This window comes from Podarcis erhardii, assembly GCF_964252035.2.
Source record: "Podarcis erhardii genome assembly, chromosome: 10".
Lineage (NCBI taxonomy): Eukaryota > Metazoa > Chordata > Lepidosauria > Squamata > Lacertidae > Podarcis > Podarcis erhardii.
In genome coordinates this window covers 33,329,491-33,342,468 of record NC_138500.1, presented here as the reverse complement: position 1 = coordinate 33,342,468, position 12,978 = coordinate 33,329,491, and the positions used below count along the sequence as shown (strand labels likewise).

At 38.7% G+C, this 12,978-nt stretch overlaps 1 protein-coding gene across 8 annotated transcripts in view; it reads left to right on the top strand.

Annotated features, from left to right (window-relative positions):
• Positions 1-12,978, top strand: part of ATF7IP (activating transcription factor 7 interacting protein) — a 71,650-nt gene that overhangs the window by 52,395 nt on the left and 6,277 nt on the right. For 7 of the 8 annotated variants that reach the window (XR_014160895.1, XM_081879293.1, XM_081879292.1 and 4 more), the window contains 8 exons: positions 618-683; positions 1,603-1,676; positions 2,553-2,641; positions 5,805-6,455; positions 6,682-6,767; positions 9,733-9,802; positions 11,727-11,882; positions 12,423-12,608. Coding sequence is in view for 7 of the 8 variants with exons in the window: in XM_081879293.1 (XP_081735419.1) it covers positions 618-683; positions 1,603-1,676; positions 2,553-2,641; positions 5,805-6,455; positions 6,682-6,767; positions 9,733-9,802; positions 11,727-11,882; positions 12,423-12,608 (1,378 nt within the window). In the remaining variant the exon portion in view is untranslated. The remainder of the gene's footprint in view (positions 1-617; positions 684-1,602; positions 1,677-2,552; positions 2,642-5,804; positions 6,456-6,681; positions 6,768-9,732; positions 9,803-11,726; positions 11,883-12,422; positions 12,609-12,978) is intronic. The other variant, XM_081879290.1, reaches the window with a different exon arrangement.

The following is a 12,978-nucleotide window of genomic DNA, read 5'->3' as shown; positions in this document are numbered from 1 at the left end:
CTGTCATGCTGGATGTCCGAGAGCCTTGTATTTGATGTGAAATTGAAGGCCCTGCCAATAGACTTGAAAAATAACTTTTCAATAAATATTGGGTTTCTTTGTTTGATGAAGGGACAAATTGAGACACTAGAAACAGAATTAATTTATCATTTTCCAGTTTCCCCTGGGAGCACTAGCATCCTGTCTGACAAAATCTCATTGATTGTGAAGGTCTGTATTGGGGCTAGGAATGGCCAAGTAGGTGTGACTCTGCCTCAGAGCAGGCTACCCAACAGCAGTGTTGCCGCTGCATACCAGAGCAGTGCAGAGTGGGGGTGAGTTTGAGGTGGTGCAGATACAATGGTGGAAGCACCAAATTGATTCCACCAGTGCTCCTGCCTTGCCCCATCCACCAGCCTGGTAAGCATCGCTGACACCCTGTGCACCCAGATGCTCCTGATAAATTGGATACATAATCACTGGAAATGAGGAATTGTATTTATTTTATTTTTATTATTTTGACCTCATTTGTTGATATGACTAACCATCAAAGCAATAATAAATTGAATTAAACTAAAATTCTTTTTGAGATTGTATCTGACTTCTCTGTCATATTTCTCTTTTCTTTTTTTTTAAAGGCTAAAATTGCAAGATTAACTAGACGTTTTGGAGCAGCCAGAGAGGATTCAAAGAAAAGACAAGAAGTAAGGACAGATATTTTTATCATGTTTCTGATTACTGTTTAGATCAAAAATTACCTTGGTGGTAATCAGATTGGACTTCATTGAAATGACCATAGCTCACAGTGAGGAACTCAAAAGGCCACAGTTTTCTTCTTGAAGTAGGAAGGAAAAATAAAGATTAATAAATTTATTCAGTTTTATGGACTCAAGCCCACTTCACTAGATGCATGAAGTAAAATCTTAGTTAGCAGGTATATAAAGCAGAAAACTGGATGGCAGAAGTTGAATGTCAATGAGATGCAAATTATAGTCTGTGATTGGAATTGTTCTGTTATTTAACCCCCAATCTGCTCTGGAGGGGTTTTGGTTGAGATGGCAGTGAGATCCCTAATGCCCGCTTCCAAATGGGAAAGCAGAAGTGTCACCAGCAGAAACCCCAGAAATGGGGTATTGAGGGGGCAGAGCCAGAACAGGATCTGTGAGATCCTGAACTCTCCTACTTCTGCCATGTGACAGCAAACTGCCCCAGTTTAGGCCTCTTCACTGCACCAACCAGGGCACTTATTCAGCAAAGAGGCATTTTATCCTCCCCAAGCACCCCTCCACCCAATTTTTCAGCCTTGTCTGGTGGGAGTAGTGGGACTCTGGATTTGACAGTGAAGGATGCTCTGGGAAGCTCTCATACATGCTTGGGAGGCTCTCATAAGATCTTGGGTGGCCCTTGTGTGTGTTTAATTTGTGTAATTTCAGTTGGCCAGCCATCAATAACATAAAGCTGTGATTGCGCAAGTTAAATATATGCAAGTTGTGAGTCAACTGTATAATGAAATGCTCACAAAGCAACTTAATAATTTTGGAGTCCTTACAGTAAAAAAGCATACCATGTATGCTTTGTGACTTTGAGGACATAGGTCTCACCTTGGTTTGCGTTACTTTTTAGAATCTACAAAACACACCCCATTCCCCAGGAAAAGCAGTGGGCGACGCAGGCAATATCAACAGTGTGGCGTATCGGTAAGCTTTGAGAATATAGCTGTTACACTCATATTGTGGACTTGTGGAACTTGCCTTATGTACTTGGAATGACACATTTGCATAAAAATACAATATATCTTGGCTGATGGACTAGTTTTCCTGTTATATACTAGCCCAGTTCACACATCATATTTAACCGTAATTAAAAACAAAGTTTGGTTTAATGTGAACAATCTGCATGCTAGTGCACACTTCTTCCCTGTTGCTGCACCTCTGCTGGGAAACAAGCCAGTATCTGACTTTTCATGAGATCCAAATCCAAGTTCATTTCTTTCCAAACAAACCATGAGCATATCTTAAGATCTGTTCTTGGCTTACTACCGTGGTTTCTTTGAGGGAGACAAACCACAAGTCGAGGTTCATAACAGGCCAGCAGCACAGAGACAGAGCAAAAACCACTGAACATGCTGCTAGTTTACATTAAACCATAGTTTGTTTTTCACTATGGTGTATAATGACATGTGAACTAGGTAGTTGTGCCCTGTTCTCTTTTATTGTTAAAAATATGAATGTTATTATCAGTTCTCATGCAGTCATCAAAAATTAACATACCTGTATAAAATTAGAGCCAATAATAGTTTTGGTTCTCAATTTTTCAGGAATTCAGCTTAATAATAATAATAATAATAATAATAATAATAATAATAATAATTTATACCCCATCCATCTGACTGAGTTGTCCCAGCCACTCTGGGTGGCTTATTACACTCCTACACATATACAATGGAACAAGTGATACTGTGAGATACTGCTTAATAAATGGATAGAGATAAATTACTTCAAATTTCAAAAATAGCTTTCCCCTTGCTTCACCACCAGCACTTGGTACAGCTAACAAGAATCTTTATTCCACAGAAATGCCGGAACAGTGAGACAAATGCTGGAGTCCAAGAGAAATGTAGGAGATACCACATCAAATACTTTACAGTCCCCTGTGAATACAGGTAGAATGTTTCTCACGTCTGAAATATGTATTTAACCTCTCCCCCCTTTTTTATCCAGGAAAAGTGCCTTAGTATAAATCTTTCAGATGAAAGTTATGAGTATCAAAAGCAGCAGCAGATGCTTCTCTCCTTTTTGAACTCAGTGGTGGCAGTACAGTGGTGCCTCGCAAGACGAAAAGAATCCGTTCCGCGATTCTCTTCGTCTAGCGGTTTTTTCATCTTGCGAAGCAACCCTATTAGCAGCTTAGCGGATTAGCGCTATTAGCGGCTAAGCGGCTATTAGCGGCTTAGCGGCTTAGAAAAAGGGGAATAAAAGCGAAAAAAATCACAAGACTCGCAAGACGTTTTCGTCTTGCGAAGCAAGCCCATAGGGAAATTCGTCTTGCGAAGCGCCTCAAAAACGGAAAACCCTTTCGTCTAGCGGGTTTTTCGTCTTGCGAGGCATTCGTCTTGCGGGGCACCACTGTATATGATGTCTTGTTATAGAAACAACATCTATTCACTACTACAGATCACCTTTTATTATTCAAGAGCTGTAATGAACACAGAAATGAAAAGTGTTTGCTCTCAGTTTTTCTGCTTAGTGCAGGACATTTCTGCTCTCCTGTGTTCTCTCTCGTCCCCTCCCCTGGCCTCTCCTTTCATAAATCAGTCCTGATATCAATAGTGCATTTAGGGATGCCACCATCTCATCTGAAATAAATGAATGAACTACATGCCATAAGCATTCTGATGACACAGAGCCCCATACTTCAGATTAATTTTATCAGTTGTTTCATGTAGATGTTTCAAAGCAAAGAAGAAAAAAAAGAATACTATTCTAGCACCACTTCCCATAACCTTCTGTCAAGAAAAGAAGCAGAACCACCGCACCGCAACACAGCACACACACCCCAATTTCCAAACCAGAAGAATACTGTAGTATTGAAAACCACCGGAAAACCCAGGGTTGCACCCCTTAAATCTCTCTTCTGGCATCCTCCAAGAAGGATGCATTAAGCTTCATGCTGACTAAGAGGTTCAGTGTATGCCAACTAGCCCATTAGAAGCCAAGGAAAACAAGGGTTGCAACTTAAGATTTCTGTTAGAAACTTGTCTGCTCTTGTCAGCATCCTCGGGTGTAATTAAATAGTACTCATCCAAACTACTACAATAGATGTTTACGTAAGATCATTTTCCATATCAATTCTGAAATCAAATATATATAAAAAATGTCCAGTAGCACCTTAGAGACCAACTAAGTTTGTTCTTGGTATAAGCTTTCGTGTGCATGCACACTTCTTCAGATATTCTGAAACCAATAAAACATCTAAGTCAACACAGGTACTGATGCAACAGACAGCTCTTGCATCAGAGGCTTTGTGATCAGAAGAGCTTTTGAGGGCACAACTATAGATGGAAACAGCCAGTCTTTACCAAACCTAGACCCATAGAAAATCTTCAAATAGAGTACATATTCAAAGAAAACATTTGACATACACCTCTGTGTTGTAATATATAGAATGCTAGTCTTATTCTGTTTCCAGTGGCTTCCAAGGAATGCTGTTGGCAATAATGTTTCAAGGGAACCACAGGGACAGAGTCACCCAAACTTTAAAGAAACAATGAAAATTGGGATTCCACAAAGGTAGCACAAGAACCCTGTGAATTTGCAAAACTAATTTCTGTTCTGTTAAGCGTAAACTTTTATGTGAGACAATTATCCTCAAAAGACCAAGGTTTTGCATGCAAGGAAGGGGTGTGTTACATAAATTTAGGGATTCACAGATGTTGCTGCCAACAATTCAGGGACAGATTTTAATGGTTTGGGGTGTCAAACCCTTAACCATACAAATCAAATTCAAAGCTGTAAACCTTTGGTCATAAGATCTTTCAAAAATTTCTAAAAGTTGCCAATCAAGGGGGAAACTCATATCAGTCAAAGCTCTCAAGAGCTAAAACTTTTTTACTTCTCAGTTTCCACCATTTGCACACAGTTTGCAAAACCTCTGCCTCACTCATTGCAAACAAGCTTTGTTGCCAAGAGCAGCCAGAAGGAAGTAACGTTCATAGGAAACCTTTTTTCCTTCAAAAAATTCAGACTACCATCTGAATTATATCTCTAATTTAGTCATATAGTGGCATAGTATAGAAGAAAGAAGGAAACACACACAACTTACTTCATGCTCTCCAGGTGGCATACATTACAAATAAACATGTCAGGTTAAATTTTGCATCTCAAGTCACTCTTGCTGCCAGCTTTCTCCACCAGTCTTATGTAACAAGATGTGTCTGACTCAACACTTGTGTCCTACACATACTCCCAAGAGGTTTAGAATCTTTTGCTAGGTTCTCTCTGTTTGAGAGGTTTGCTCTCCACATCAGTAACCTGTATCAGCAAGGCTTCAGAGTCACTCTCACCCTATTCTTGGTCCATGATCCAGTGAAGCATGGGGCTGTTCCGTGAGATCATTGAGTGGCAAAGAGGGGTTCCCTTTTGAGCTGTGAGCTACCCAGCCATTGTACTATTTTTAGTCAATGTATCCTTATGGAAAGGGGATGACTAATAGTCATTAAAACTTTATTTCTTTGTTTTATTGTTTATTTCCTACAAGTTTCTATCTTCTATTTTATTTACCATGGGTATTTTGAAATTTGAAAGGGCATGACCTCAGTGAGAAATGACTAATTGGTTATCTATATGTTCCCTGAATCCTGAGATTACTTTTAGCGGAAGAGTCTTGTCTATGCAGAACTACAGGGGATGATAATTAAGTTTGCTGATAATACCAGCTTCCTGTGCTGTTCTTTACATTAAGTATTAAGAGGTCAGGATATTTAGAGTGCCTTCCAGGATACATTTTAAGATAAGGTCTTCTACCAAGGTTAAAATAGTTAATTGAAGGGTATATTTTATATCAAGCTATGACAACTTTACTGGTGCCATGATCTATAGAAATAAACCACAGAAAAAGGTTCAAATTAGCACACGCCATTACAACATGTTTTAAAGAGTGAATTCCAAAGAATGTTCTCTATAATCATGATTCCTGTTTCCAGTCCTGTACAGGCTTATTCAGTCCATCTTGACCTCAGATATCAAGTTGATATATTCTACTTTATTGATGGAAGTAGTTCAATTGGCATAGATTTTTAAAACCATTATCTTTTTACTATTTTGTAGTGTCTGCTACCCCTCTTAGTACTCCACAGACAGTCGTCAGTGGACATCCCAAGCCACAGACTCCTGTCACCTCTACACCATTGACTTCGGGCTCCTTGTCAACTTCTGTTCTACCTGCGGCCAACACAGCAACAGTAGTCGGCACGAGTCAAGTGGCTGGTGGAAGCGCACAGCCAATGTCTGTTTCATTGCAGTCTTTGCCAGTAATACTGCATGTACCTGTTGCAATGTCCTCCCAGCCTCAGATCCTGCAAGGCCATACTGGTACTTTGGTTACTAACCAGCAATCTGGCAATGTGGAATTTATACCTGTACAAAGTCAATCTAATGTTGGCAACTTGACCAAAACTCCATTGTCTCTGTCATCGGCTAATTCAATAAAACCAAGCAGCTCATCTGTGCCCAGCTCTAACATTCAGAGGAACTCTTCAGTCGGTGTTGGGTGTTCTATAGGGACAACTCTAGCTGTGCAGGCTGTATCAACAGCACACCCTGTTGCACAAGCCGCAAGGACTACTTTGGCTACTGTAAGCACATCAGGGGTGTATACTCCTCCCATCAATAGGAATTCCATACAGATGAAGATACCGCTGTCAGCCTTCAGCAGTACAACTCCTTCTGAAGCAAGCACTGCAGCAGCACCTAGAGTTGGTAAGTTTTATATGTCCACTGCACTTGCACTAGGGTAGAAAACTGGTGTACGGGGGAACGTTGATTTTGAAAGAAATCTGAACTTTCAGAGTTCCATATTTAGTACTCAGTTCACCATATATGATTGACAGTTAAGTGTTTGCAATGATTGCTGTTAAACTAAGTATATGTGTTATAAAGTACATTGCTTGATAGCCAATGAAATGTGGTTTCTCGCCTCCTTCAGAGAGTCAAACATCCAGGTTGCTACCACCTTCGCTGCCACCAGCAGATATTTCAGCAAACAAAAAAGCACCTGAGACAGCTGCACAGGTAGGTTGGTTTTTATTTTTCTTTATATGGTTTCAGTTTCTTCCTCATTCAGTAAATCAACTTGGACGTTGTTACATTTATAGCAAATACAGATTTTGTTTTTCAAAATGCTAGCAGAAAATTAATGTTACTAAAAAAATTATACCAGTATGTGACAGGTAGTTGATATACAATATTATATTTATTTTATTTACCATTTACATGCCAAAATGACTTCATCTGTGAAGGAACACAAAGATCTGTGTTCCTTCACAGATGAAGTCATTTTGGCATGTAAATGTAAATAAAATAAATATAATCTTGTATAGCTTGAAAAGCCCTAACACAATTGAACATAAACCTTATGTGTGCTCCACCTACATGCATGGGAGTCAGGAATGGAACCCCTGTGTGAAATGGTCACTGCTTGTATATGTACCCTAAATTATGAGAAGAGGCAAATGTGTGTTTCTATGGAAGAACAAGAGACTCTGCAAGTTAAAAAGTTAACTCTTGTTATTGACTATAAAAATTAACAACAAATATAAGGACAGCATTAAAATGAAAAAAAGGCATTAAAAGGAGACTATGGATGCAGAGATAAAAAAAAATTGCGAAGGCATTTTCTTTAGAACAGAAAATATCTTAATTTAACATTTTAAAACTACAAGTGAGGAACTCAAACTATATCCTTGTCCTTTCTGTGTGTGGCAATTATTCTGTCTGCAGTGTCTCTTTCTGTCCCGGTAAGATCTTATGTCTTTCTTTCTACCGGTTGTTGCCTTGGGCGAAGCTGATATTCCATTGTTGTTTCAAAAATTTATCCATTGCTCCGTCCCATGCTTCATTGTTTTGCAACTTTAACAACAGCTGCAAAAATGACTGTCCCAATAAATAACCCGTTTTCACCATTTTCCCTCTCAGCCTGGGAAGAAGAGTGGTTTGTTGAACTGCAAATGATTCAGTAAATCTCAAAATCAAACTTTGAAGTCTTTGCAGTTGTTTATGTTCTGCAGTTTATGATTCATCTTTTCTAGCATGTGTCTGTACTTTAGTCCAATTAAACTAATTAACAGGAGAACCTCTGTTTTTTAATGGCGGAGGGTTTTCAGCAGGCAAAGTGCTTTTGCACTCAGTGCCTCCCTGCCTCCCGCAATCCATGCCACAGCAAGAGCCAGGTACCAAGACGAACTGCGAGTGAAGCCCATTCCCCCTTGTCCTAGGGGGAATTTGCAAGGATAATTACCCCCAAGCATCCTTGTTTTTCCTTCGCCAACGATCTCCCCGGTCACGGGAGCTGCATCTATTCAGACCGGAACCGGAAGCCACCTTTGTACTAATATTAAAACATGTCTGTGCAGGCTTCCATAAACAATTTTTTTTATTGGGCACCAGAAGTAGCAGAACAAATGTACCTACCTAATACCAATAGGCAGGGAGTTCAAGTGTGTATGTTCTACCACAGTAAAAGATTGGTTCCTCACAAGTGCAGAACAGACATCATGTGACAGTTATAAAACTGCCAGTTCCACATATCAAGTTGAGTGGGTGGGTATATATGGGTTAAAGCAAGTAAGATATGTGAGATGAGTATCCAGCCCTTCTATACCATTGGACAAGTACTAGAAATGAAGTTACTAGTCTGCATTATCTCACGTAGATGAAAGATTTACAACCCTTTTCATTAATATTTTCTTTTCTGATACTTGTATATATAGGCAAAGTGAGACAGAATGAAGCAGTTACTGGTCATTGGCCAAGCTAAATGTCTGCCTTGAAAGAACCATATTGAGCTGAACCAGGTCTCCAGTTAACCAACATCAATAAGACTAATACTTAGTAGTATTAGTTAGTACTAATAGTTGGAAAGTATGGGACCTAATAAACATTTATAATATAAAAGAAAGCTCACTTTATTTTAGATGCTGAAAAAGCATTTGACTAAGTGGAGAGTAAATAGAATATTTCAAAAGTTCTGTCCTTTATCTGTATTTTATACTTCTTTTAATAAACTCAGCATCTGAATCATTATCCATAGCAGTTAGAGAAACAGCAAAGTTCAGGGATTAAAATTGTACAGTGGGCAGGCAGTGTTTATTTGAATGAAGATTTAGTAGTCTGTCCAACACAGATGAACTTCCATGCTAATAAATGCATTTTTAAAAATCCTATAAAATAGAACCAAATTGAGTTTGCCTGTCTGAAAGCACTCTCAATCTACAGATGACCTGTAGAACTAAGGTGCTTATACTCAGATAATTTAGTATTGATATTATTTTATTAAAATTTGGTATTTACAATTTATTTTAATAATCAACATTTTTTTGCATCTTGCCTGGCAGTAGAAATGAGATAATAGACACCAGCAGCCACTCCCACTCCATTCTGGCAACCCTCACTCCATCATGACAACCCTCAGTCATCGGTTGTAATGTTGCACACAAGTGCCCTTGCAGGACATTATAGAACCAAATCTACCTCTCCCAAACACAGTGCATTAACATGCTTCCAGGAAGAGACTGCAGCACCTTTCCATCCACAACTCCCATGGCCAACATTTGGATGTTCCTTTTGTAGTATATGCTAACATTCTATAATATTTAAACATTTTAAAAAACAAACAGTTTGGTAAACATGGGTGTGTATCATATTTTTTCCTTCCTTCTTAAAGAACTTGGAGTCCCATAAGCTGCCGCATAATCTCTCTTCCATTACTCTGCTTTAGATTTATGTGATTCTCTGTATATGTAGAACAAACTACCTTAGTGATGTCTTTGGAAAAGTAAAGGACTTCCTTAAATTGTCTGCTTATTTCTATAGTTTCAACTGTCAAATAAAACCCTTTAGATTTGTCAAGGCATTTGCTGGGATTTATTGAGTTCGTTTTATGTTTTCTTGTGATGATTTTAGATTTTATTGCATGCTACTTTTAACACTTTGTTGGAAAGGGAGTGGACAAACAAACAAACAAACATTTGTCTTCCAGAGTGGAAAGGCCACGGGCAGTGGAGTAATTGATCTCACACTGGATGATGAAGATGATGGCTCTTCTCAAGGTAAGCCAGAAGATATGCATAAATCATGATGGACTTTGACTAACTGGACATCGCCTGCTTTTTGGTAAATGTTAACTGCCAAAGATGATAAATATTTGCCAAGTCAAAAGATTCCGTCAGACGGCACTATTGAAGTTTTAAACTTAAAATGCCATCCAGTGTTCTAGGCAGCGATTCTGATGTAGGTATTAGTAATATATTTGTGCAGTGTGTCCTTACATCATTAAAGTATGTTCAAGTTTTGATACATATCCTACCATCTTGTTTGAATGTGTTTTCCATGAGTGTATAGGATTGTTCCCACCATCTGAACTTAGTGTTTAGATATTTGTTCTTATATGTTTCAATACTTCTATCTTCATGACTTGAGTTAAGCACATTTGCTGCCGAAAACCTATGTTCATCCATTCTTAAATTAGATGTCTTAATGTTGTGGTTTGTAGCTGATTCTAGTCATAATATTGTGCTAGTCCTTATATTGTCTCTTTGTGCCTACAGTTAATAAACCCATGATTGATTAGCCATACATTATGTGAATATATTCATGCTATTCTAGTCCAAACTGGCTTTGTGCCCCCTACCCTCACTTACAGTGGAAAATATCAAACAAGAAACTAACTTTCTCCCATTTTTGTATTGGATGAAATGTGCAGACATAGGGGATTCAGGTGTGAGACAGGCATGGTTTGGAGAAAACAGCTTTGCAGGCTACTTTTGAACCCCTGGAAGGTCATGTTTGGCCTACAGGCTGGAGGTTTCCCATCCCTGGTTTAGAAGATGTAAATAAACAAGAGGACCTTGTAGAGCAGTACCCAATAATCCCTTAAACACATGCATAATGGAGCTATGAGCCTACAGTCATGTACATTTACTCCCATTGAAATTGGCTGGCATAATTATGTTTAATTAAATGTGGAATTTGCTGCCAGTGTATCTTGCTACATCCTATATTACTCTAAATAAGGCAGTTGACACAATGTCTTGAGGATTTCAGAAATTTCATCCAGATACTTGACTAGTGTAATATTCTTGAACTGTGGTCATTGCTGCCATTCACAGACATTCTGAAACCTTATAAAATGAAGCTACTACTACTGCTAGCCTTTATTGGCATAAGTTAAAGTAGTAAAATCATAAAATCATACACAGTCATCCAAATGTTGTTATTACTATGTTAATAAAATGCGAGCTAGTAAGGGTTGCTCTCAAATGCAATATTTTGTCTGAGTCCAGGAATTTGGCGACCACTCCTTCAAATTGCAGGGATCGTCTAATCCTTTTCAGAATGCTATGAAAGGCCTGATCTGAGTTATGAGGCTTATTTGCTGGGTCGCATTGTATAGTCAGAAGTAAGGAGGAGTGGTCACTTTCTGTATGGACTCCAATAAGTAAAGGTACAGGACCCCTGGACGGTTAAGTCCAATCAAAGGCAACTATGGGGTTGCAGTGCTCATCTTGCTTTCGGGCCAATAGAAGAGAAGTTAACATCAGAGTGTAGATTTAGGGAACAGATACAATACTACACTATGACCCGTTGATAAGATAAAAGTAAACTCATCGTCACCAGGAAAGTTATTCAGTCCATTTGTATGGGCAATACAAAACTTCATAAGTTTTAACGCCATTCTGTTTGTTAATCTATCCTTAGAGGAGCAGGGGACAGATAGTGGGGTAGGTATTATATCTATCCCTTCAAAGCCCAGTTAGGTTACAATATTTTGGTTGTTGGCCCCAATTTGAGCATTTAAAATGAAGCTGTGAACTGTACAGGTGAGATCCTTTAATTGATGTTTTTATTTCATTGTAAAAACTGAAAGGAGAATCTGTGTTGCAACTGACTGCCACTTCAGCAGATTTTTCAGCAATTTTTCAGCTGCTTGTTTCTGTTTATAATTGCACATTGATTTTTTTTCCCTTTTCTAAGCAGGTGGCAAGAAGCAGAACCAATCTATACCTGCATTGAGCTTGTCAACCCAGTCTTTAGCTCGTCCTCTGCAGCCAGTACAGACAAGCCCTCTCCAACAAGCAGGCATGCCAACAACTGGCCTGTCACAGACAACCATACATGTTCTCCCCACAGGTAAGACTGCATAGCCTAGGGAAAGGAAATAGTTCAGTATGGAAGGAGAGAGATTCCAGAACAGGGAATTGCCTCTTGGATGCAGTATTTGCAGGCAGCTATAGAAAATGTTTTTTTTTTTTTACACTTAAACGATGCCCAGAGGGGATAATGCAATAAAATATTGTTGACCTAGAGGGAACTACTATGAGAATGCCTGCTTAGCTCTGAAGAGCTTACATCCATTAATCACCAAAGGGATGGTGAACTTACAGGCTGAGGTTCAGAAAATTATAGGGGAGAAATACATTTGTGTGTATGTACCAGACTGATCCATGTTCTGAAGAATCCAGTTGGGTTTTATAAATTATTTTTTTACTGATTCAGTAATTTTGAAAGCTATCTTTTTAATCTTTTCTTTATTCGGTAAATCACATTACTAAAATTTAAGTGTCAATGAACTATGAGAAATTGCTTGATTTGTATGCTTTGGTTTTGTGCAGCATATGCTTTCAAGGCTGAGAACATTTTATACTCTTTTGATTACAATTTTGCTTCTAGCCCAGACAACTGTGAATGTAACCCATCGTCCAGTGACTCAGACTCCAGCCAGGCTCCCAATACCAAGAGCCCCTGCTAACCATCAAGTAGTCTATACTACTCTTCCTACACCATCAGGACAGAATCCTGTGCGAACCACAGTCATGCAGAGCCCTAGTTTAAGGCAGGTCAACCCACAAAACTCTGGTAAGCTCATCTGTCAGAGAAAGGTTTATATTTTAGCAGATGTGCAGCTGTACCTTGGTTCGAAAGGAGATGCCAATTTTGTTAGAATTAGACAAATATATTGCAGCAAAAAGCTTGCCCAGAAAGCAAGGTGTAAGCATACGTATTCAAAGCATTTTGAGATTGGACTTTAGGGTGTATGTGATATTTGACTATGTTTTTTATAACATCCTATGTACATGTAAAAGAAAGTATAGTTATGGCAAGCTTTAATACTATCTTTTTGTGTCTGCCAAATATTTTTTGTGATATTTTCCAGTGTTAAGCAAATAAATGACCTAAATTCGTCACAATATATCATTATATTATTAACTTCTTTAACATATTGTGC